This window comes from Salmo salar, chromosome 19, assembly GCF_965601325.2.
Source record: "Salmo salar chromosome 19, fSalSal1, whole genome shotgun sequence".
NCBI classification, from domain to species: domain Eukaryota; kingdom Metazoa; phylum Chordata; class Actinopteri; order Salmoniformes; family Salmonidae; genus Salmo; species Salmo salar.
The window spans coordinates 33706429-33728169 of record NC_138309.1 but is presented as its reverse complement, the minus strand read 5'-3'; the positions used below and the strand labels follow the sequence as shown (position 1 = coordinate 33728169).

The 21741-nt window shown below is 45.0% G+C and overlaps 1 protein-coding gene across 2 annotated transcripts; it reads left to right on the top strand.

Annotated features, from left to right (window-relative positions):
• The first annotated feature begins 6144 nt into the window (after positions 1 to 6144).
• ntpcr (nucleoside-triphosphatase, cancer-related) lies at positions 6145 to 19240 on the top strand. Of its 2 annotated transcripts, none has more exons than NM_001141262.1 (5): positions 6145 to 6210; positions 8882 to 9044; positions 9885 to 9987; positions 10842 to 11051; positions 18538 to 18793. In NM_001141262.1, the coding sequence occupies exons 1-5, from the start codon at positions 6177 to 6179 to the stop codon at positions 18613 to 18615; spliced, it is 588 nt and encodes a 195-aa protein (NP_001134734.1). In that variant the 5' UTR covers positions 6145 to 6176; the 3' UTR covers positions 18616 to 18793. The 2 variants fall into 2 exon arrangements, with proteins under 2 accessions (NP_001134734.1, XP_045557809.1); XM_045701853.2 differs by lacking the exon at positions 6145 to 6210 and adding an exon at positions 6439 to 6578 and having other exon boundaries at positions 18538 to 19240.
• The last annotated feature ends 2501 nt before the right edge of the window (positions 19241 to 21741 follow it).

The window sequence follows — 21741 nt, the reverse complement described above, 5'->3', positions numbered from 1 at the left end:
AACACAGACCTTATCCCCCTCTACCATCAGTCCTATTAGCCAACGTGCAATCATTAGATAACACAATGGATGAGCTCCGATAAAGACTATCCTACCAATGAGACATTCAAAACTGTAATATCTTATGTTTCACCGAGTCGTGGCTGAATGACGACATGGATAACATACAGCTGGCTGGGTTTTAGTTCCATCAGCAAGATAGAACAGCTGCCTCCAGTAAGACAAGGGGTGGTGGTCTGTGTCTCTTTATAAATAACAGCTGGTGCACAAAATGTAATATTAAGGAAGTCTCAAGGTTTTGCTCGCCTGAGGTAGAGTATCTCATGATAAGCTGTAGACCACACTATTTACCAAGAGAGTTTTTATCTGTATTTTTTCGTAGCTGTCTACAAACTGATGCTGGCACTAAGACGACACTCAACCAGTTGTATAAGGCCATGAGCAAACAAGAAAATGCTCATCGAGAGGCGGCGCTCCTATTGGCCAGGGACTTTAATGCAGGGAAACTTAAATACGTTTTACCTCTTTTCTACCAGCATGTTACATGTGCAACCAGAGGACAAAAAAACTCTAGACCACCTTTACTCCACACATGGAGACGCGTACAAAGCTCTCCCTCACCCTCCATTTGGCAATCTGACCATAACTCTATCCTCCTGATTCCAGATTAAAAGCAAAAACTAAAGCAGGAAGTACCAGTGACTCGCTAAATACGGAAGTGGTCAGATGACGCAGATGCTAAGCTACAGGACTGTTTTGCTAGCACAGATTGGAATTTGTTCCGGGATTCTTACGATGGCATTAAGGAGTACACCACATCAGTCACCGCTTCATCAACAAGTGCATCGATGACGTCGTCCCCACAGTAACCGTACGTACACACCCCAACCAGAAGTCATGGATTACAGGCAAAATCCGCACTGAGCTAAAGGGTAGAGCTTCTGCTTGCAAGGAGCGGGACTCCAACCCGGACGCTTATAAGAAATCCCGCTATGCCCTCTGACAAACCATCAAACAGGCAAAGCATCAATACAGGACTAAGATTGAATCATACTACACCGGCTCCGACGCTTGTCGGATGTGGCAGGGTTTGCAAACTATTACGGACTACAAAGGAAAGCACAGCTGCGAGCTGCCCAGTGACACGAGCCCACCAGGCAAGCAAAATAATATATATTCTCACTTCGAGGCAAGCAACACTAAAGCATGCATGAGAGCATCAGCTGTTACGGACGACTGTGTGATCACGCTCTCCACAGCCGATGTGAGTAAGACCTTTAAACAGGTCAACATTCAAAAGGCCGCAGGGCCAGATGGATTACCAGGACGAGTACTTGAGCATGCGCTGACCAACTGGCAAGTGTCTTCACTGACATTTTCAACCTCTCCCCGACAGAGTCTGTAATACCAACATACTTCAAGCAGACCACCATAGTCCCTGTGCCCAAGAACACCAAGGTATCTTTTCTAAATGACTACCGACCCGTAGCTCTCACGTTTGTAGTCATGAAGTGCTTTGAAAGGCTGGTCATGGCTCACATCAACACCATTATCCCAGAAACCCTAGACCCACTCCAATTTGTATACCGCCCCAACAGATCCACAGATGATGCAATCTCTTTTGCACTCCACACTGCCCTTTCCCACCTGGACAAAAGGAACACCTATGTGAGAATGCTGTTCATTGACTACAGCTCAGCGTTCAACAACATAGTGCACTCAAAGCTCATCAATATGCTAAGGACCCTGGGACTAAACACCTCCCCCAGGTGGTAAGGGTAGGTAACAACACATCTGCCACATTGATCCTCAACACTGGAGCTCCACAGGGGTGCGTGCTAAGTCCCCTCCTGTACTCCCTGTTCACTCATGACTGCATGGCCAGGCACGACTCCAACACCATCATTAAGTTTGCCGACGACAAAACAGTGGTAGGCCTGATCACCGACGTCAATGAGACAGCCTATAGGGAGGACAGAGACCTTGTCGTGTTGTGCCAGAATAACAACCTATCCCGCAACGTAACCAAGACTAAGGAGATGATTGTGGACTACAGGAAAAGGAGGACCGAGCACGCCCCCATTCTCATCGACGGGGCTGTACTGGAGAAGCAGGTTAAGAGCTTCAAGTTCCTTGGTGTCCACATCAACAACAAACTAGAATGGTCCAAACACACCAAGACAGTCGTGAAGAGGGCACGACAATGCCTATTCCCCCTCAGGAAACTAAAAAGATGGGTCCTGAGATCCTCAAATGGTTCTACAGCTGCAACATTGAGAGCATCCTGACTGGTTGCATCACTGCCTGGTACGGCAATTGCTCGGCCTCTGACCGCAAGACACTACAGAGGGTAGTGCGTTCGGCCCAGTACATCACTGGGGCTAAGCTGCCTGCCATCCATGACCTCTATACCAGTGTCAGAGGAAGGCCCTAACAATTATCAAAGACTCTAGCCACCCCAGTCATAGACTGTTCTCTCTACTACCGCATGGCAAGCGGTACCGGAGTGCCAGGTCTAGGACAAAAAGGCTTATCAACAGTTTTTACCTCCAAGCCATAAGACTCCTGAACAGGTAATCAAATGGCTACCCGGACTATTTGCATTGTGTGCCCCCCCAACCCCTCTTTTAACGCTGCTGCTACTCTCTGTTATCATATATGCATAGTCACTTTAACTATACATTCATTTACATACTACCTCAATTGGCCCGACCAACCATTGCTCCCCCCTACTCACAAGGCAGGCAATACGCTTGACCTCATCTTTACTAGATGCTAGATACTAATCTCACTGCAACTCCCCTCCAAGTCTCCGATCAATACCTTGTATCCTTTTCCCTCTCGCTCTCCTCCAACACTACTCACTCTGCCCCTACTCAGATGGTATTGCGCCGTCGCAACCTTCGCTCTCTCTCTCTCCCACTACTCTCTCCTCTTCCATCCTATCATCTCTTCCCTCTGCTCAATCCTTCTCCAACCAATCTCCTGATTCTGCCTCCTCAACCCTCCTCTCCTCCCTTTCTGCATCCTTTGACGCTCTATGTCCCCTATCCTCCCGGCCGGCTCGGTCCTCCCCTCCTGCTCCGTGGCTTAACGATTCATTGCGAGCTCACAGAACAGGGCTCCGGGCAGCCGAGCGGAAATGGAGGAAAACTAGCCTCCCTGCAGACCCGGCATCTTTTCACTCCCTCCTCTCTACATTTTCTTCCTCTGTTTCTGCTGCTAAAGCCACTTTCTACCACTCTAAATTCCAAGCATCTGCCTCTAACCCCAGGAAGCTCTTTGCCACCTTCTCCTCCCTCCTGATTTCTCCCCCCCTCCCTCTCTGCGGATGACTTCGTCAACCATTTTGAAAAGAAGGTTGACGACATCCGATCCTCGTTTGTTAAGTCAAACGACACCGCTGGTCATGGTCACATTGCCCTACCCTATGCTTTGACCTCTTTCTCCCCTCTCTCTCCAGATGAAATCTTGCGACTTGTGACGGCGGCCGCCCAATAACCTGCCCGCTTGACCCTATCCCCTCCTCTCTTCTCCAGACCATTTCCGGAGACCTTCTCCCTTTACTCACCTCGCTCATCAACTCATCCTTGACCGCTGGCTACGTCCCTTCCGTCTTCAAGAGAGCGAGAGTTGCACCCCTTCTCAAAAAACCTACACTCGATCCCTCCGATGTCAACAACTTCAGACCAGTATCCCTTCTTTCTTTTCTCTCCAAAACTCTTGAGCGTGCCGTCCTTGGCCAGCTCTCTTGCTATCTCTCTCAGAATGACCTTCTTGATCCAAATCAGTCAGGTTTCAAGACTGGTCATTCAACTGAGACTGCTCTTCTCTGTGTCACGGAGGCTCTCCGCACTGCTAAAGCTAACTCTCTCTCCTCTGCTCTCATCCTTCTAGACCTATCTGTTGCTTTTGATATTGTGAACCATCAGATCCTCCTCTCCACCCTCTCCGAGTTGGGCATCTCCGGCGCGGCTCACTCTTGTATTGCGTCCTACCTGACAGGTCGCTCCTACCAGGTGGCATGGCGAGAATCTGTCTCTGCACCACGTGCTCTCAACACTGGTGTCCCCCAGGGCTCAGTTCTAGGCCCTCTTCTATTCTCGCTATACACCAAGTCACTTGGCTCTGTCATATCCTCACATGGTCTCTCCTATCATTGCTACGCAGATGACACACAATTAATCTTCTCCTTTCCCCCTTCTGATAACCAGGTGGCGAATCGTATCTCTGCATGTCTGGCAGACATATCAGTGTGGATGACGGATCACCACCTCAAGCTGAACCTCGGCAAGACAGAGCTGCTCTTACTCCCGGGGAAGGACTGCCCGTTCCATGATCTCGCCATCACGGTTGACAACTCCATTGTGTCCTCCTCCCAGAGTGCTAAGAGCCTTGGCGTGACCCTGGACAACACCCTGTTGTTCTCCTCTAACATCAAGGCGGTGACCCGATCCTGTAGGTTCATGCTCTACAACATTTGCAGAGTACGACCCTGCCTTACACAGGAAGCGGCGCAGGTCCTAATCCAGGCACTTGTCATCTCCCATCTGGATTACTGCAACTCGCTGTTGGCTGGGCTCCCTGCCTGTGCCATTAAACCCCTACAACTCATCCAGAATGCTGCAGCCCGTCTGGTTTTCAACCCTCCCAAGTTCTCTCACGTCACCCCGCTCCTCCGCACACTCCACTGGCTTCACATCTGCTACAAGACCTTGGTGCTTGCCTACGGAGCTGTGAGGGGAACGGCACCTCCGTGCCTTCAGGCTCTGATCAGTCCCTACACCCAAACAATGGCACTGCGTTCATCCACCTCTGGCCTGCTGGCCCCCCTACCTCTGCAGAAGCACAGTTCCCGCTCAGCCCAGTCAAAACTGTTCGCTGCTCTGGCACCCCAATGGTGGAACAAGCTCCCTCACGACGCCAGGACAGCGGAGTCAATCACCACCTTCCGGAGACACCTGAAACCCACCTCTTTAAGGAATACCTGGGATAGGATAAAGTAATCCTTCTAACCCCCCCCCCCCCCCAAAAACAAAAACATATATAGATGTACTATTGTAAAGTGGTTGTTCCACTGGATATCATATTGTGAATGCACCAATTTGTAAGTCTCTCTGGATAAGAGTGTCTGCTAAATGACGTAAATGTAAATGTCATGTAAATGGCTAACCGGGCTATCTGCATTGTGTCCCACCCACCACCCGCCAACCCCTCTTTTACGCTACTGCTACTCTCTGTTCATCATATATGCATAGTCACTTTAACCATATCTACATGTACATACTACCTCAATCAGCCTGACTAATCGGTGTCTGTATGTAGCCTCGCTACTTTTATAGCCTTGCTACTGTAAATAGCCTGTTTTTTAACTGTTGTTTTATTTCTTTACCTACCTATTCTTCACCTAATACCTTTTTTTGCACTATTGGTTAGAGCCTGTAAGTAAGCATTTCACTGTAAGTATTGTTGTATTCAGCGCAAGTGACAAATAAACTTTGATTTGATAATAGAATCTTTTTGAGTGTATAAAATTAATAATGCAAGAAATAGAGGTGGAAACATCTTTATCCGCAAATATTGATATACAGTGCCTTCAGAAAGTATTCAAACTGCTTTACTTTTTCCAGGATTCTGAGGATTGGATTCATATTTACACAGACCCCTTCCAATTAGTATTGATTGATTATTCTCTCTGATTATTCTACTATTTGTGCTGGTCCTGCCCAATGAATGTCAATAAGGGGATTCGATTAAACTGCCCCGGGTTGAACCGTGTTATGGCCCATCACATAAGCGACCTGCTCAAATAGAACGGTAATCTGTCAACAATGCAGCATGGGGGCATCGTTCAGAAATCTCTTTTCCATAAAATGTATGTTCGAATTTTCAAAGTAGTTTTCACTGGGAAGGCAGATGAAGCGTTTTTGTCAAAAGCAATTACTTTTGCATGTGAAAACACAGAATACTGATCATAGTTGACCGTCGACCAGAACGTAGTACCCGGCTCTCGCCCGGGAGGCAGCCCGGTTCCAAATGGAATAAAATCCCGCTAACCGGGTTCATTAATATAATCCTCTAACTGAGTCCTGCCAATTCAATCTGCACATGTGCGGCTCCCATGTGTACGGATGTGAGGAGAAGCAAAGTAGTGAAAACAGAACATTTAATCAGAAATGGTCAAACACGTTTTCCTAACAGGACCTCCGGGTAACTATAAAACAAACATTTTAAAACACAACGCAGACAGCATGGCACGGGTAGTTGTTCAGAAACGCTCTGAAGTCGTGACTGCTGCTAGCTAACTAGCTATAGACATGATGCCACACAATACAATCTAACAGCAGTAGTTCAGCTAATACCTAAAACAATTTGTGAAATGACGCTGGAGTGTCTTGATTTAACGCCTCGATCACACCGACAGGGTCAAGCATGTTGGGACACCAGAAATACATTCATTTCCAATGGATCGCTGCATTTGACTTGCTGCATTGTGTTGGAGAGGCAGGTGCTGTGTGGTGCATAGTGTATGCGTCAAACTGAATGCAGAGACGGCTTGACAGAGATGGGAGCAGAAGGTGAATGTTCTACTTTGGTTGCACACATATCCAGATGATGCTGTGTACCATTTTGCACAAATAATTACTGTCAGTGTGATCAAGGCTAATGCCTCGATCACACCGACAGGGTTTTTTGGGCAAAATGGTACGCAGCATCATCTGAAACAGTGTGTGAAAGCGCAACCTGTAGACGTGTGTTGGTCTGCAGTCAGTCAGTAGCTTTGTTCCAGGGTGTAGTCAGTAGCTTTGTTCCGGGGTGTAGTCAGTAGCTTTGTTCCGGGGTGTAGTCAGTAGCTTTGTTCCGGGGTGTAGTCAGTAGCTTTGTTGCGGGGTGTAGTCTGTAGCTTTGTTGCGGGGTGTAGTCTGTAACTTTGTTGCGGGGTGTAGTCTGTAGCTTTGTTGCGGGGTGTAGTCTGTAGCTTTGTTGCGGGGTGTAGTGTGCTTCACACATACCAGTCGGCACAAAAGCGCTGGTCCTGGGCATTATTTTAAGTACCAAGCAAGCTCTAGTATATGTTAACTAGTACACACTAGATCTAGTATACGCTAGCTAGTATCATGCTAGCTAGCTAGTACACACTAGATCTAGTAATTTGTTGTTTACATTTTAACTACCAGCAATGTGGGCAGGTCTCGTTGCCAACATATGGTAATATTATGAAACTGGGCTCCAATGGCGGATGCAATTAATTAGTTTTTATCAGGGAAAAAAAGCATTGTTAAAAATGTAATGTGTCCAGCTTAGAGAAGGTATCTGCTGGACCCTATTGGAGATACTTGATATAAGAGAGGAAGAGGTGAAGCAACAGGTTGGGCTCCACCCAAAATAAGCCCACAGAGTGAGGAGTTTGTGTGTGGAGGTCAATGAGTGTCAAACAAAAAGTTGAATTGCTAATTCGATACGTGAGGCTTATTCGATCGAATATACGTTTTGTAGTGGTTCACTTGTTACGAATGCACTGCTATAAGTGGACGCGCATGGCATTTTGGCAACTTAAAAAAAATATATATACTTATATCAGAGTTGTGCCTGTTGTAGAAATAGAGGACTCGTCATGGATATAACCGGTTTTCGCATGGACATTGACATTGAGGGCTTCCACCAATTGAAAGTAGTACACTGGATGGGGATTCCTAGGAGTTGGGAGCAATCAGCCAATGAAGAAGAAAATTGACTACTTTAAAATGGAGATTCAATGGTGCTGCCCATGCTGTCACAGATGCTACAACAAGATGAGTCCTCTGTCTGTCTCTATGGCCTGTGTAGCTGTCTTCTCTGATTGGCTAGAAACATCCTACCTGATCTCACCTCCTTAATTAACCCTGCCTTCCATCTTTGAGGATGTATTTCCATTGTTAGTGGTCAATCGAGTCTTGTCAATATAACAGACAATCGTTGGATAAAATGACAAGATGCCTAACTATGGGCTTTTTTCCCCCCCACAGAGCTGAACACTGGGCTGTCAAGCTCACGCCTATTCCTCTTTGGATTGGTGGATACATCTTGTTATTTGAGTACTTTTTTTGAATATTTGTTGATATTACAATTGTACTCAATGGCAAGTGAGATGCTAGCCTAATGAATATTCATAGATGTCTGGAATTTCAACAGGGACAACTGATATAAAGCGTTTTTTCTCCAAGTTGCTGGGATGTCATGTGCATCAAGTTATATCCTACACTCGTAAGAACCTCAGCATTACGCAACTTCTATTAGATCAATTGAGCCTCAAGATTTAAAATAGCTATTCATTTTAAATTTGACTAAATTTGACACTCTCATACAAACCCCCCTCACTTGCTTAATAATTAATGATCTGCTTTACATGGACATATTGTGGTGGAAGTAAACCCTCTCGCTTCTCTTCTATCCTCTCTGGTGTATCCCGGTTTCCACTAGATAACACACACACACAGTCAGATTCCAAAGCCACAAAGTCAAAATTGTCTACAAAAAGTTTGCATTCTCATCTTAATTTAAGGATAGGGTTAGGCATGAGGTTAGCAGTGTGGTTAGGTTTAGAATCACATTTTAAGAATATAATTTTTAGAATTGGGAGGGTTTTAGCCATAATTATAACTTTGTGGCTGTGTTAACTAGAGACAACGTGCATCCCAGGCAGATCCTGAGTATTCTGATTTCCTCCGTAAAGTGAATGGTGTGACCTTTGCCAAATACTAACATAAAACAACTCTATTCATGAGTCAGTACTTTACATTATGATCAAATATTGCATTTCTGTTGATAGTCATGGTTTGAAGGTGCCTACAAGACAAACTACTTCATTTTGGATTTGACACGACCCTCTTCTATTGTGAAGGTGTTGGTAAGACCACCCTGGTCCAGAAGGCCTGTGACGTAATGGTGTCTTCAGGTGTGTCTGTGGAGGGCTTCTACACCCAGGAGGTCAGGGAGGGGAGGCGCAGGGTCGGTTTCGACGTTGTCACGGTGACCGGACAGAGAGGACACTTGTCCAGAGTAAGGTAGGCTTCAGTCATGTGTCAATATTTTACATAATCAACCAAAATGGTCTACCTGTTTCTGTAAGGGCCGGTTCCCCAGACACAGATTAAGCCAAGTTCAGTACTTCAAACATTTTCAATGTACATTCTCTATTGTTACTTATCAAATCAAGCTTTATTTGCCACGTGCACCGAATACAAGTGTAGACTCTACGGTGAAATGCTTAGTGACAAGCCCTTAACCAACAGTGCAGTTCAAGAAGAAAATAATATTTACCAAGTAGACTAAAATAAAAAGTAATAATAAAAAATAACACAATAAGAATAACGAGGCTCTAAACAGGGGGCACCGGTACAGAGTCAATGTGGAGGCTATATACAGGGGGCACCGGTACAGAGTCAATGTGGAGGCTATATACAGGGGGCACCGGTACAGAGTCAATGTGGAGGCTATATACAGGGGGTACTGGTACAGAGTCAATGTGGAGGCTATATACAGGGGGTACCGGTACAGAGTCAATGTGGAGGCTATATACAGGGGGTACCGGTACAGAGTCAATGTGGAGGCTATATACAGGAGGTACCGGTACAGAGTCAATGTGGAGGCTATATACAGGGGGTACCGGTACCGAGTCAGTGTGCGGGGGAACAGGCTAGTTTAGGTAATCTGTAATTGTAGGTGGGGGCGAAGTGACTATGCATAGGTAACAAACAAACAGCGAGTAGCAGCAGTGTTCAAGAGGGGGGGTCAATGTAAATTGTCTGGTGGCGATTTTCAGTCCAGGACCTGCCCTAATCTGCGTCTGGGAAACAGTCCCCTATGTGTTAATGTGTTTTCTCTGCTCTCTTTGTTCTGTTCAGAGAGAAGTCTGTAGCTTCACGTGGAGGGAGAGAGTACACTGTTGGACAGTATGTAGTGGATGTACCTTCGTTTGAGAACCTGGTTCTACCCCTCTTCAGAAACGTATGTGATTATTTCACTTTTTAACTAAGCAGTGTTTTTCCTCCTATGTCAGGGTTGTGAGCAGTGTTTTTTTTCCTCTGTCAGGGTTGTGAGCAGTGTTTTTCCTCTTTCAGTACCAGTAGAAAGTTTGCACACACCTACTCATTCCAGGGTTTTTCTTTATTTTTGACTCTTTTCTAAATTAATAATAGTGAAGACATCAAAACTATGACATAACACATGGAATCATGTAGTAACCAAAATTGTTAAACGAATCAAATATGTTTTAGATTCTTCAAAGTAGCCACCCTTTGCCTTGATTACAGCTTTGCACACTCTTGACATTCTCTGGTAGTAGAGTAGACCCACAGCAGCTCTGGTAGTAGAGTAGACCCACAGCAGCTCTGGTAGTCGAGTAGACCCACAGCAGCCCTGGTAGTCGAGTAGGCCCACAGCAGCCCTGGGAGTCGAGTAGGCCCACAGCAGCCCTGGGAGTCGAGTAGGCCCACAGCAGCCCTGGGAGTCGAGTAGGCCCACAGCAGCCCTGGGAGTCGAGTAGGCCCACAGCAGCCCTGGGAGTCGAGTAGGCCCACAGCAGCCCTGGGAGTCGAGTAGGCCCACAGCAGCCCTGGGAGTCGAGTAGGCCCACAGCAGCCCTGGGAGTCGAGTAGGCCCACAGCAGCCCTGGGAGTCGAGTAGGCCCACAGCAGCCCTGGGAGTCGAGTAGGCCCACAGCAGCCCTGGGAGTCGAGTAGGCCCACAGCAGCCCTGGGAGTGGAGTGGAGTAGGCCCACAGCAGCTCTAGTATATCATCCATATAGTCTGTTTTGTGGTGAGTGATGTTGTCTCTAACCTCTCTGTCTCTGTGTGTTTAGCTTAACTCTTCATGCAGTAGCAACCGTCAGGTGTTTATCATAGATGAGGTTGGTAAAATGGAGCTGTTCAGCCAGGCGTTCATCTGGTCAGTCAGACAGACCCTGGACTCTCCAGTCTTCTCTGTCCTGGGGACTATACCCCTCCCTTCAGGAAAACCACTGGGTTTCATGGAGGAGATACGGACCAGGACGGACGTCACTGTCTTCACTGTGAGTACATTCACACGCATAATCCCTCTCTCTGTATCTATCTAATCTTACCTCCATCATTGTAGGGACATCAAATGTTCAGCCTACTGCACAGACCCTGTGGAGTCTGGTTAAATTGTTCTCAGACCGTATGGAGTCTGGTTAAATTGGTCTCGCGCCCTATGGAGTCTGGTTAAATTGGTCTCGCGCCCTATGGAGTCTGGTTAAATTGGTCTCGCGCCCTATGGAGTCTGGTTAAATTGGTCTCGCGCCCTATGGAGTCTGGTTAAATTGGTCTCGCGCCCTATGGAGTCTGGTTAAATTGGTCTCGCGCCCTATGGAGTCTGGTTAAATTGGTCTCGCGCCCTATGGAGTCTGGTTAAATTGGTCTCGCGCCCTATGGAGTCTGGTTAAATTGGTCTCGCGCCCTATGGAGTCTGGTTAAATTGGTCTCGCGCCCTATGGAGTCTGGTTAAATTGGTCTCGCGCCCTATGGAGTCTGGTTAAATTGGTCTCGCGCCCTATGGAGTCTGGTTAAATTGGTCTCGCGCCCTATGGAGTCTGGTTAAATTGGTCTCGCGCCCTATGGAGTCTGGTTAAATTGGTCTCGCGCCCTATGGAGTCTGGTTAAATTGGTCTCGCGCCCTATGGAGTCTGGTTAAATTGGTCTCGCGCCCTATGGAGTCTGGTTAAATTGGTCTCGCGCCCTATGGAGTCTGGTTAAATTGGTCTCGCGCCCTATGGAGTCTGGTTAAATTGGTCTCGCGCCCTATGGAGTCTGGTTAAATTGGTCTCGCGCCCTATGGAGTCTGGTTAAATTGGTCTCGCGCCCAACGGAGTCTGGTTAAATTGGTCTCGCGCCCAACGGAGTCTGGTTAAATTGGTCTCGCGCCCTACGGAGTCTGGTTAAATTGGTCTCGCGCCCTACGGAGTCTGGTTAAATTGGTCTCGCGCCCTACGGAGTCTGGTTAAATTGGTCTCGCGCCCTACGGAGTCTGGTTAAATTGGTCTCGCGCCCTACGGAGTCTGGTTAAATTGGTCTCGCGCCCTACGGAGTCTGGTTAAATTGGTCTCGCGCCCTACGGAGTCTGGTTAAATTGGTCTCGCGCCCTACGGAGTCTGGTTAAATTGGTCTCGCGCCCTACGGAGTCTGGTTAAATTGGTCTCGCGCCCTACGGAGTCTGGTTAAATTGGTCTCGCGCCCTACGGAGTCTGGTTAAATTGGTCTCGCGCCCTACGGAGTCTGGTTAAATTGGTCTCGCGCCCTACGGAGTCTGGTTAAATTGGTCTCGCGCCCTACGGAGTCTGGTTAAATTGGTCTCGCGCCCTACGGAGTCTGGTTAAATTGGTCTCGCGCCCTATGGAGTCTGGTTAAATTGGTCTCGCGCCCTATGGAGTCTGGTTAAATTGGTCTCGCGCCCTATGGAGTCTGGTTAAATTGGTCTCGCGCCCTATGGAGTCTGGTTAAATTGGTCTCGCGCCCTATGGAGTCTGGTTAAATTGGTCTCGCGCCCTATGGAGTCTGGTTAAATTGGTCTCGCGCCCTACGGAGTCTGGTTAAATTGGTCTCGCGCCCTACGGAGTCTGGTTAAATTGGTCTCGCGCCCTACGGAGTCTGGTTAAATTGGTCTCGCGCCCTACGGAGTCTGGTTAAATTGGTCTCGCGCCCTACGGAGTCTGGTTAAATTGGTCTTTTCAGCAGTAGGAATAATTAGATGTCAGTAACCAGGTTTCCATCCAACCTTTATATAATTTGACATTATAGCCATTTATCTGACGCTCTTATCCAGAGCCACTTACATTAGTTATTGTGTACAGTTTCATAGTGGTCCCCCGTGGGAATCTAACCCACAACCCTGGCGTTTCAAGCACCATGCTCTACCAACACTTTACGTTTATATATAAATACAGTGCCTTGCAAAAGTATTCATCCCCTTGGCATTTTTCCTATTTTGTTGCATTACAACCTGTAATTTAAATTGATTTTTATTTGGATTTCATGTAATGGACATACACAAAATAGTCCAAATTGGTGAACTGAAATTAAACAAATATCTTGTTTAAAACAAAAAATCTAAAAAATAAAAAACGGAAAAGTGGTGCTTTGCTATGAAGCCCCTAAATAAGATCTGGTGCAACCAATTACCTTCAGAAGTCACATAATTAGTTAAAGTCCACCTGTGTGCAATCTAATTGTCACATGACCTGTCACATGATCTCAGTGTATATACACCTGTTCTGAAAGGCCGCGGAGTCTGCAACACATCTAAGCAAGGGGCACCACCAAGCAAGCGACACTATGAAGGCCAAGGAGCTCTCCAAACAGGTCAGGGACAAAGTTGTGGAGAAGTACAGATCAGGGTTGGGTTATAAAAAAATATCAGAAACTTGTAACATCCCACGGAGCACCATTAAATGCATTATTAAAAAATGGAAAGAATATGGCACCACAACAAACCTGCCAAGAGAGGTCGCCCACCAAAACTCACGGACCAGGCAAGGAGGGCATTAATCAGAGAGGCAACAGAGCAACCAAAGATGACACTGAAGGAACTGCAAAGCTCCATAGCGGAGATTGGAGTATCTGTCCATAGGACCACTTGTTCGCTAAAAGGCATGTGGGAGACACCCCAAATGTATGGAAGAAGGTACTCTGGTCAGATGAGACTAAAATGTAGCTTTTTGGCCATCAAGGAAAACGCTATGTCTGGCACAAACCCAACACCTCTCATCACCCCAAGAACACCATCCCCACAGTGACGCGTGGTGGCAGCATCATGCTGTGGGGATGTTTTTCATTGGCAGGGAGTGTTGTTTGTTTCACAATAAAAAATATGTTGCATCGTCAAAGTAGTACGCATGTTGTGTAAATGAAATTATACAAACCCCCAAAAAATCTATTTTAATTCCAGGTTGTAAGGCAACAAAATAGGAAAAATGCCAAGGGGGGGTGAATTGTTTCACAAGCCACTGTACATACATTATCTTGGCCAGGTCGCAATTGTAAATGAGAACTTGTTCCCAACTTGCCTACCTGGTGAAATAAATAAATAAATAAACAAACATACATACTCACTCACTACCGGTCAAAAGTTTGGACCTACCTACTCATTGAAGGATTTTTCTTTATTTTTACTATTTTGTACATTGTAGAATAATAGTGAAGACATCAAAACTATTAAATAACACATATGGAATCATGTAGTAACCAAAGAAGTGTTAAACAAATCAAAATATATTTGAGATTATTCAAATAGACACCCTTTGCCTTGATGACAGCTTTGCACACTCTTGACCTGTAGAGAGAGAGAGTGTGTGTGTGTGTAATATAAACTTAGCAAAAAAAGAAACGTCTCGTCTCTCAAAGATAATTCGTAAAAATCCAAATAACTTCACAGATATTCATTGTAAAGGGTTTAAAGACTGTTTCCCATGCTTGTTCAATGAACCATAAACAATTAATGAACATGCACCTGTGGAATGGTCGTTAAGACACTAACAGCTGACAGACGGTAGGCAATTAATGTCACAGTTGTGAAAACGTAGGACACTAGAGGCCTTTCTACTGACTCTGAAAAACACCAAAAGAAAGATGCCCAGGGTCCCTGCTCATCTGCGTGAACGTGCCTTAGGCATGCTGCAAGGAGGCATGAGGACTGCAGATGTGGCCAGGGCAATAAATTGCAATGTCCGTACTGTGAAACGCCTTAGACAGAGCTACAGGATGGACAGCTGATCATTCTCGCAGTGGCAGACCACGTGTAACAACACCTGCACAGGATCGGTACATCCGAACGTCACACCTGCGGGACAGGTACAGGATGGCAACAACAACTACCCAATTTACACTAGAAACGCACAATCCCTCCATCAGTGCTCAGACTGTCCGCAATAGGCTGAGAGAGGCTGAACTGAGGGGTTGTAGGCCTGTTGTAAGGCAGGTCCATACCAGACAACACCGGCAACAACGTCGCCTATGGGCACAAACCCACCGTCGTTGGACCAGACAGGACTGGCAAAAAGTGCGGTTTTGTCTCACCAGGGGTGATGGTCGGATTCGCGTTTATCGTTGAAGGAATAAGCGTTACACCGAGGCCTGTACTTTGGAGCGGGATCGATTTGGAGGTGGAGGGTCCGTCATGGTCTGTGGCGTTGTGTCACAGCATCATCGGACTGAGCTTTTTGTCATTGCAGGAAATCTCAACGCTGTCCGTTACAGGGAAGACATCCTCCCCCCTCATGTGGTACCCTTCCTGCAGGCTCATCCTGACATGACCCTCCAGCATGACAATGCCACCAGCCATACTGCTCGTTCTGTGTGTGATTTCCTGCAAGACAGGAATGTCAGTCTTCTGCCATGGCCAGCGAAGAGCCCAGATCTCAATCCTACTGAGCACGTCTGGGACCTGTTGGATCGGAGGGTGAGGGCTAGGGCCATTCCCCCCCAGAAATGTCCGGGAACTTGCAGGTGCTTTGGTGGAAAAGTGGGGTAACCTCTCACAGCAAGAACTGGCAAATCTGGTGCAGTCCATGAGGAGGAGATGCACTGCAGTACTTAACCTGTTATGGATAGGGGGCAGTATTTTCACGGCCGGATAAAAAAACGTACCCGATTTTAATCTGTTTATTACTCCTGCCCAGAAACTAAAATATGCATATAATTGTTTGATTTGGATAGAAAACACTCCAAAGTTTCTAAAACTGTTTGAATGGTCTGTGAGTATAACAGAACTCATATGGCAGGCCAAAACCTGAGAAGATTCCAAACAGGAAGTGCCCTCTCTGACCATTTCTTGGCCTTCTTTAGCCTCTTTATTGAAAACAGAGGATCTCTGCTGTAACGTGACACTTTCTAAGGCTCTCAGAAGGCGCCAGAACGTTTAATGATGACTTTGCAGTCCCTGGCTGAAAAACAGTAGCGCATTTGGATAGTGGTCGATCTGAGAACAATGAGACGGCGGCGCGCGTGCACGTGAAGAGTCCATTTTACATTTTCAGTCTTTGAACGAAAACGACGTCTCCCGGTCGGAATATTATCGCTATTTTACGAGAAAAATCGCATAAAAATTGATTTTAAACAGCGTTTGACATGCTTCGAAATACGGTAATGGAATATTTTGAATTTTTTTGTCACGATATGCGCCGGTGCGTCACCCTTCGTTACCCTTCGGATAGTGTCTTGAACGCACGAACAAAACGCCGCTATTTGGATATAACTATGGATTACCAAATTACCAAACCAACATTTGTTGTTGAAGTAGAAGTCCTGGGAGTGCATTCTGATGAAGAACAGCAAAGGTAATCCAATTTTTCTTATAGTAAATCTGAGTTTGGTGAGTACCAAACTTGGCGGGTGTCAAAATAGCTAGCCTGTGATGGCCGGGCTATCTACTCAGAATATTGCAAAATGTGCTTTCACCGAAAAGCTATTTTAAAATCGGACACCGCGATTGCATAAAGGAGTTCTGTATCTATAATTCTTAAAATAATTATGTTTATCGTGAGTAATTTAGTAAATTCACCAGAAGTGTTCGGTGGGAATGCTAGTTCTGAACGTCACATGCTAATGTAAAAAGCTGTTTTTTGATATAAATATGAACTTAATTGAACAAAACATGCATGTATTGTATAACATAATGTCCTAGGAGTGTCATCTGATGAAGATCATCAAAGGTTAGTGCTGCATTTAGCTGTGGTTTTGGTTTTTGTGACATTATATGCTAGCTTGAAAAATGGGTGTCTGATTATTTCTGGCTGGATACTCTCCTGACATAATCTAATGTTTTGATTTCGTTGTAAAGCCTTTTTGAAATCGGACAATGTGGTTAGATAAAGGAGTCTTGTCTTTAAAATGGTGTAAAATAGTCATATGTTTGAAAAATTGAAGTTTTTGGATTTTTGAGGAATTTGTAATTCGCGCCATGCCCTATCATTGGATATTGGAGCGGTGTTCCGCTAGCGGAACATCTCGATGTAAGAGGTTAATGCAGCTGGTGGCCACACCAGATACTGACCCCCTTTTGTTAATTTCAACATGATATCTATGGAAGTGATAAAAGCCGTGTTTGCGACCAAAATGCAACACTTCAAAATGTAGCTAGGTTTCTTCTACAGATTATTCCCAGATTCGGTGTAGTTTTTGAGCTGTGTTACTTTTAACAGAACCTGCAACCTCATCTCCCCCCCCCCCCCCTTGGGCTATTGATTTCCACATGATATCGATATGAGTTATTGACAAAACAGTGTTGCGTTTGTCTTTCTGTTGGTGACCCCCAGTTTTAAAATGCAACGTTCGAAAATGTAGCTGACTGTCTTCTGCAGGTTGTTCTCTAACCAGTGAGCTAGAAATATCTCCAGTTTCCATGTGGTTTTTGAGTTGTGGTAGTTTCAACAGCTCATACAACCTGATTTCATCAATATCAGTGATTTATTGCCACTTGTCAGAACAACAGGGTTTTTGGTGTGTGTGCAGTTTTATAAGTTGTTTAGTATTATGTATGTGTAGATGGTATGTTTTGTTTTCAATATATCATGAACTGTTTCTGCATATTAGTTATTGATTTGGACATGTTAAAACTGTTACTATTTATCAAAATAGCAACAGCATCATTTTCAATTTAGGTTTTAGGAATAAATATAAATTGAACTTTCAACATTAATTTCCAGTGGTCTTGTACTTAATCAGGTAGAAATGTCTGAATGGGACTCAAAACATTCTGATTGATTAACTTTGATATACCAGAAATCACCAAAACTGGTTTACCCTGTCTACTCACTGTAATGTCCAACACAACCATGTGTACAGCAAATAGTCCCTCTGTCTGTTATATTCAGGAGGGGCTCAAGCTACCATTATCCTTTACAGTATAGCATGGTGGATACCATTATCCTTTACAGTATAGCACGGTGGATACCATTATTCTTTACGGTATAGCACGGCGCATACCATTATTCTTTACGGTATAGCACGGCGCATACCATTATTCTTTACGGTATAGCACGGCGCATGCCATTATTCTTTACGGTATAGCACGGCGCATGCCATTATCCTTTACGGTATAGCACGGCGGATGCCATTATCCTTTTACCGTATAGAATGTATAGCATGACTGATACAGTATAGCACGGTGGATAACATTATCCTTTACAGTATAGCACGGTGGATACCATTATCCTTTACAGTATAGCACGGTGGATACCATTATCCTTTTACCATATAGAATGTATAGCATTACTGATATCATTATCCGTTTACCGCAAAGCATTGTGGGGATTAAAGATGAAATCATGCGTGACTAAACCAGATCCATCCATCAGGGTCAATGTTAGTGATATTAATTGTTAGATCTGGTTCCATCCATCAGGGTCAATGTTAGTGATATTAACTGTTAGATCTGGTTCCATCTATCAAGAACACTGTGCGCTTGCTGCTATGGTATCTCTTTAACATCTTTGGTTGTGTCCCCCCCCCCCCCCCCCCCCCGGCCTTCCCTCCTCTCTTTCTCAGGTCACCAAGGAGAACAGAGATGTTATATTAACAGAGATTGTGTCAGCTCTAAAGGACTGTCTCAAGCAAAGTGCCTAAGTAGGTGGAAGTTATCCAAGGTCAGTGGAACATCATGGAAGGCATTCAGAAAACACAGCAGCACTCTGAACTAGACCCTGATGGACTAGACCGACCCTGATGGACTAGACCGACCCTGATGGACTAGACCGACCCTGATGGACTAGACCGACCCTGATGGACTAGACCGACCCTGATGGACCAGACTGCCAGACTGACGGACCAGACTGCCAGACTGACCTGCCAGACTGACCCTGATGGATCAGACTGACCCTGGTGGATGTTGGCCAGCGCTCTGTACCATGTTCCAGGACTAGACTGTTATAGCTAGTGCACTAACCCTTTTATAAGTATTCACCTTGTCAAACTGAGAACTGGCTTCATGCAGTTTGACATGGATCACTATTTAACATGGATCACAATAAACCTGATGGCTTATTCATGTTCACCATGAAGAAACAACTACTTAAACAATAAAGTTCTCTGGATTGCCTCCTAATCAATGTATATTTCTTATTGAATTAATTTGAGTACTGTACAAGCCTACCTGCATCAACTGTTTTGGAACTGTATGTAGTGATGTGAGAGTTGATTTGATAAAACGTTGATTTTGTTTCCACTTGATAAAGTGAATCCTTTCAGATTACACACTATAGTATTTGTTTATTCTCTGTTTATGCCTTTAACTGTTTAAAGCCTAGTAGTACTGTGTATATATCTTGATCGTTAACTGTTTAAATCAAATCAAAATCAAATTTTATTGGTCACATATGCATATTTAGCAGACATTATTGCGGGTGTAGCAAAATGCTTGTGTTTCTAGCTCCAACAGTGCAGTAATATCTAACTAAATGCTGGTGTTCCCAGCTCCAACAGTAGTACCTAACTAAATGCTTGTTCCTAGCTCCAACAGTGCAGTAGTATCTAACTAAATGCTTGTTTCTAGCTCCAACAGTGCAGTAGTATCTAACTAAATGCTTGTGTTTCTAGCTCCAACAGTGCAGTAGTATCTAACAATTCACAACAATACTCACAAATCTAAAGTAAAAGAATGGAATTAAATAATACAGTGCCTTCAGAAAGTATTCAGACCCCTTGACTTTTTCCACATGTTACGTTATGGCCTTATTCTGAAATTGGTTAAATAAAATACATTCTCAGCAATCTACACAAAATACCCCATAATGACAAAGTGAAAACTTATTTACATAACAATTCTTTGCTATGAGACTCGAAATTGAGCTCGGGTGCATCCTATTTCCATTGATCATCCTTGAGCTGTTTCTACACCTTGATTTGGAGTCCATCTGTGGTAAATTCAATTGGTTGGACATGATTTGGAAAGGCACACACCTGTCTATATAAGGTCCCACAGTTGACAGTGCATGTCAGAGAAAAAAACAAGCCATGAGGTTGAAGAAATTATCCGTAGAGCTCCGAGACAGGATTGTGTCGAGGCACAGATCTGGGGAAAATGTCTGCAGCATTGAAGGTCCCCAAGAACACGGTGACCTCCGTCATTCTAAAATGGAAGAATTTTGGAACCACCAAGGCTCTTCCTAGACCTGGCCGCCCGGCCAAACTGAGCAATCAGGGAACAAGGGTCTTGGTCAGGTAGGTGACCAAGAACCCGATGGTCACTCTGACAGAGCTCTAGAGTTCCTCTGTGGAGATGGGAGAACCTTCCAGAAGGACAACCATCTCTGCAGCACTCCACCAATCAGGCCTTTATGGTAGAGAAGCCAGATGGAATCCACCCCTCAGTAAAAGGCACATGACAACCCACTTGGAGTTTGCCAAAAGGCTAAAGACTCAGACCATGAGAACCAAGATTTAACTATCTGGCCTGAATGCCAAGCATCACGTCTGGGGGAAACCTGGCACCATCCCTATGGCGAAGCATTGTGGTGGCAGCCGATCAAACATCTCTGGAGAGACCTGAAAATAGCTGTGCAGCAATGCTCCCCATCCTACCTGAGAGAGCTTGAGAGGATCTGCGTAGAAGAATGGGAGAAACTCCCAAATACAGGTGTGCCAAGCTTGTAGTGTCATACCCAAGAAGACTTGAGGTTGTAATCACTGCCAAAGGTGCTTCAACAAAGTACTGAGTAAAGGCTTTGAATACTTATGTAAGTGTGATATTTATGTTTTTATTTTTAATAAATTATCAAACATTTCTAAAAACCTGTTTGTTATTAGACCTACTGATGGTCCATATTTATTGTTATTAGACCTACTGATGGTCCATATTGATTATCAGACACCTCCACCACACCTCCATTTCTTTGATCTCCACCACCAACGAATAGCGGGTCAATTGTGAGTGAATAGCATGGTCAATAGTGAGTGAATAGCATGGTCAATAGTGAGTGAATAGTGACTGAATAGCATGGTCAATAGTGACTGAATAGCATGGTCAATAGTGACTGAATAGCATGGTCAATAGTGACTGAATAGCATGGTCAGTAGTGAGTGAATAGCATGGTCAATTGTGAGTGAATAGCATGGTCAATAGTGACTGAATAGCATGGTCAATAGTGACTGAATAGCATGGTCAATAGTGACTGAATAGCATGGTCAGTAGTGAGTGAATAGCATGGTCAGTAGTGAGTGAATAGTGAGTGAATAGCATGGTCAGTAGTGAGTGAATAGTGAGTGAATAGCATGGCCAATAGTGAGTGAATAGCATGGTCAGTAGTGAGTGAATAGTGAGTAAATAGCATGGTCAGTAGTGAGTGAATAGTGAGTGAATAGCGAGGGATTAGCACGGTCAGTAGTGATTGAATAGCATGGTCAGTAGTGTGTGAATAGCGAGTGAATAGCATGGTCAGTAGTGAGTGAATAGCATGGTCAGTAGTGAGTGAATAGCATGGTCAGTAGTGAGTGAATAGTGAATGAATAGCATGGTTAGCAGTGAGTGAATAGTGAGTGAATAGCATGTTCAGTAGTGAGTGAATAGTGAATGAATAGCATGGTCAGTAGTGAGTGAATAGCATGGTCAGTAGTGAGTGAATAGCATGGTCAGTAGTGAGTGAATAGCATGGTCAGTAGTGAGTGAATAGCATGGTCAGTAGTGAGTGAATAGCATGGTCAGTAGTGAGTGAATAGTGAATGAATAGCATGGTCAGTAGTGAGTGAATAGCATGG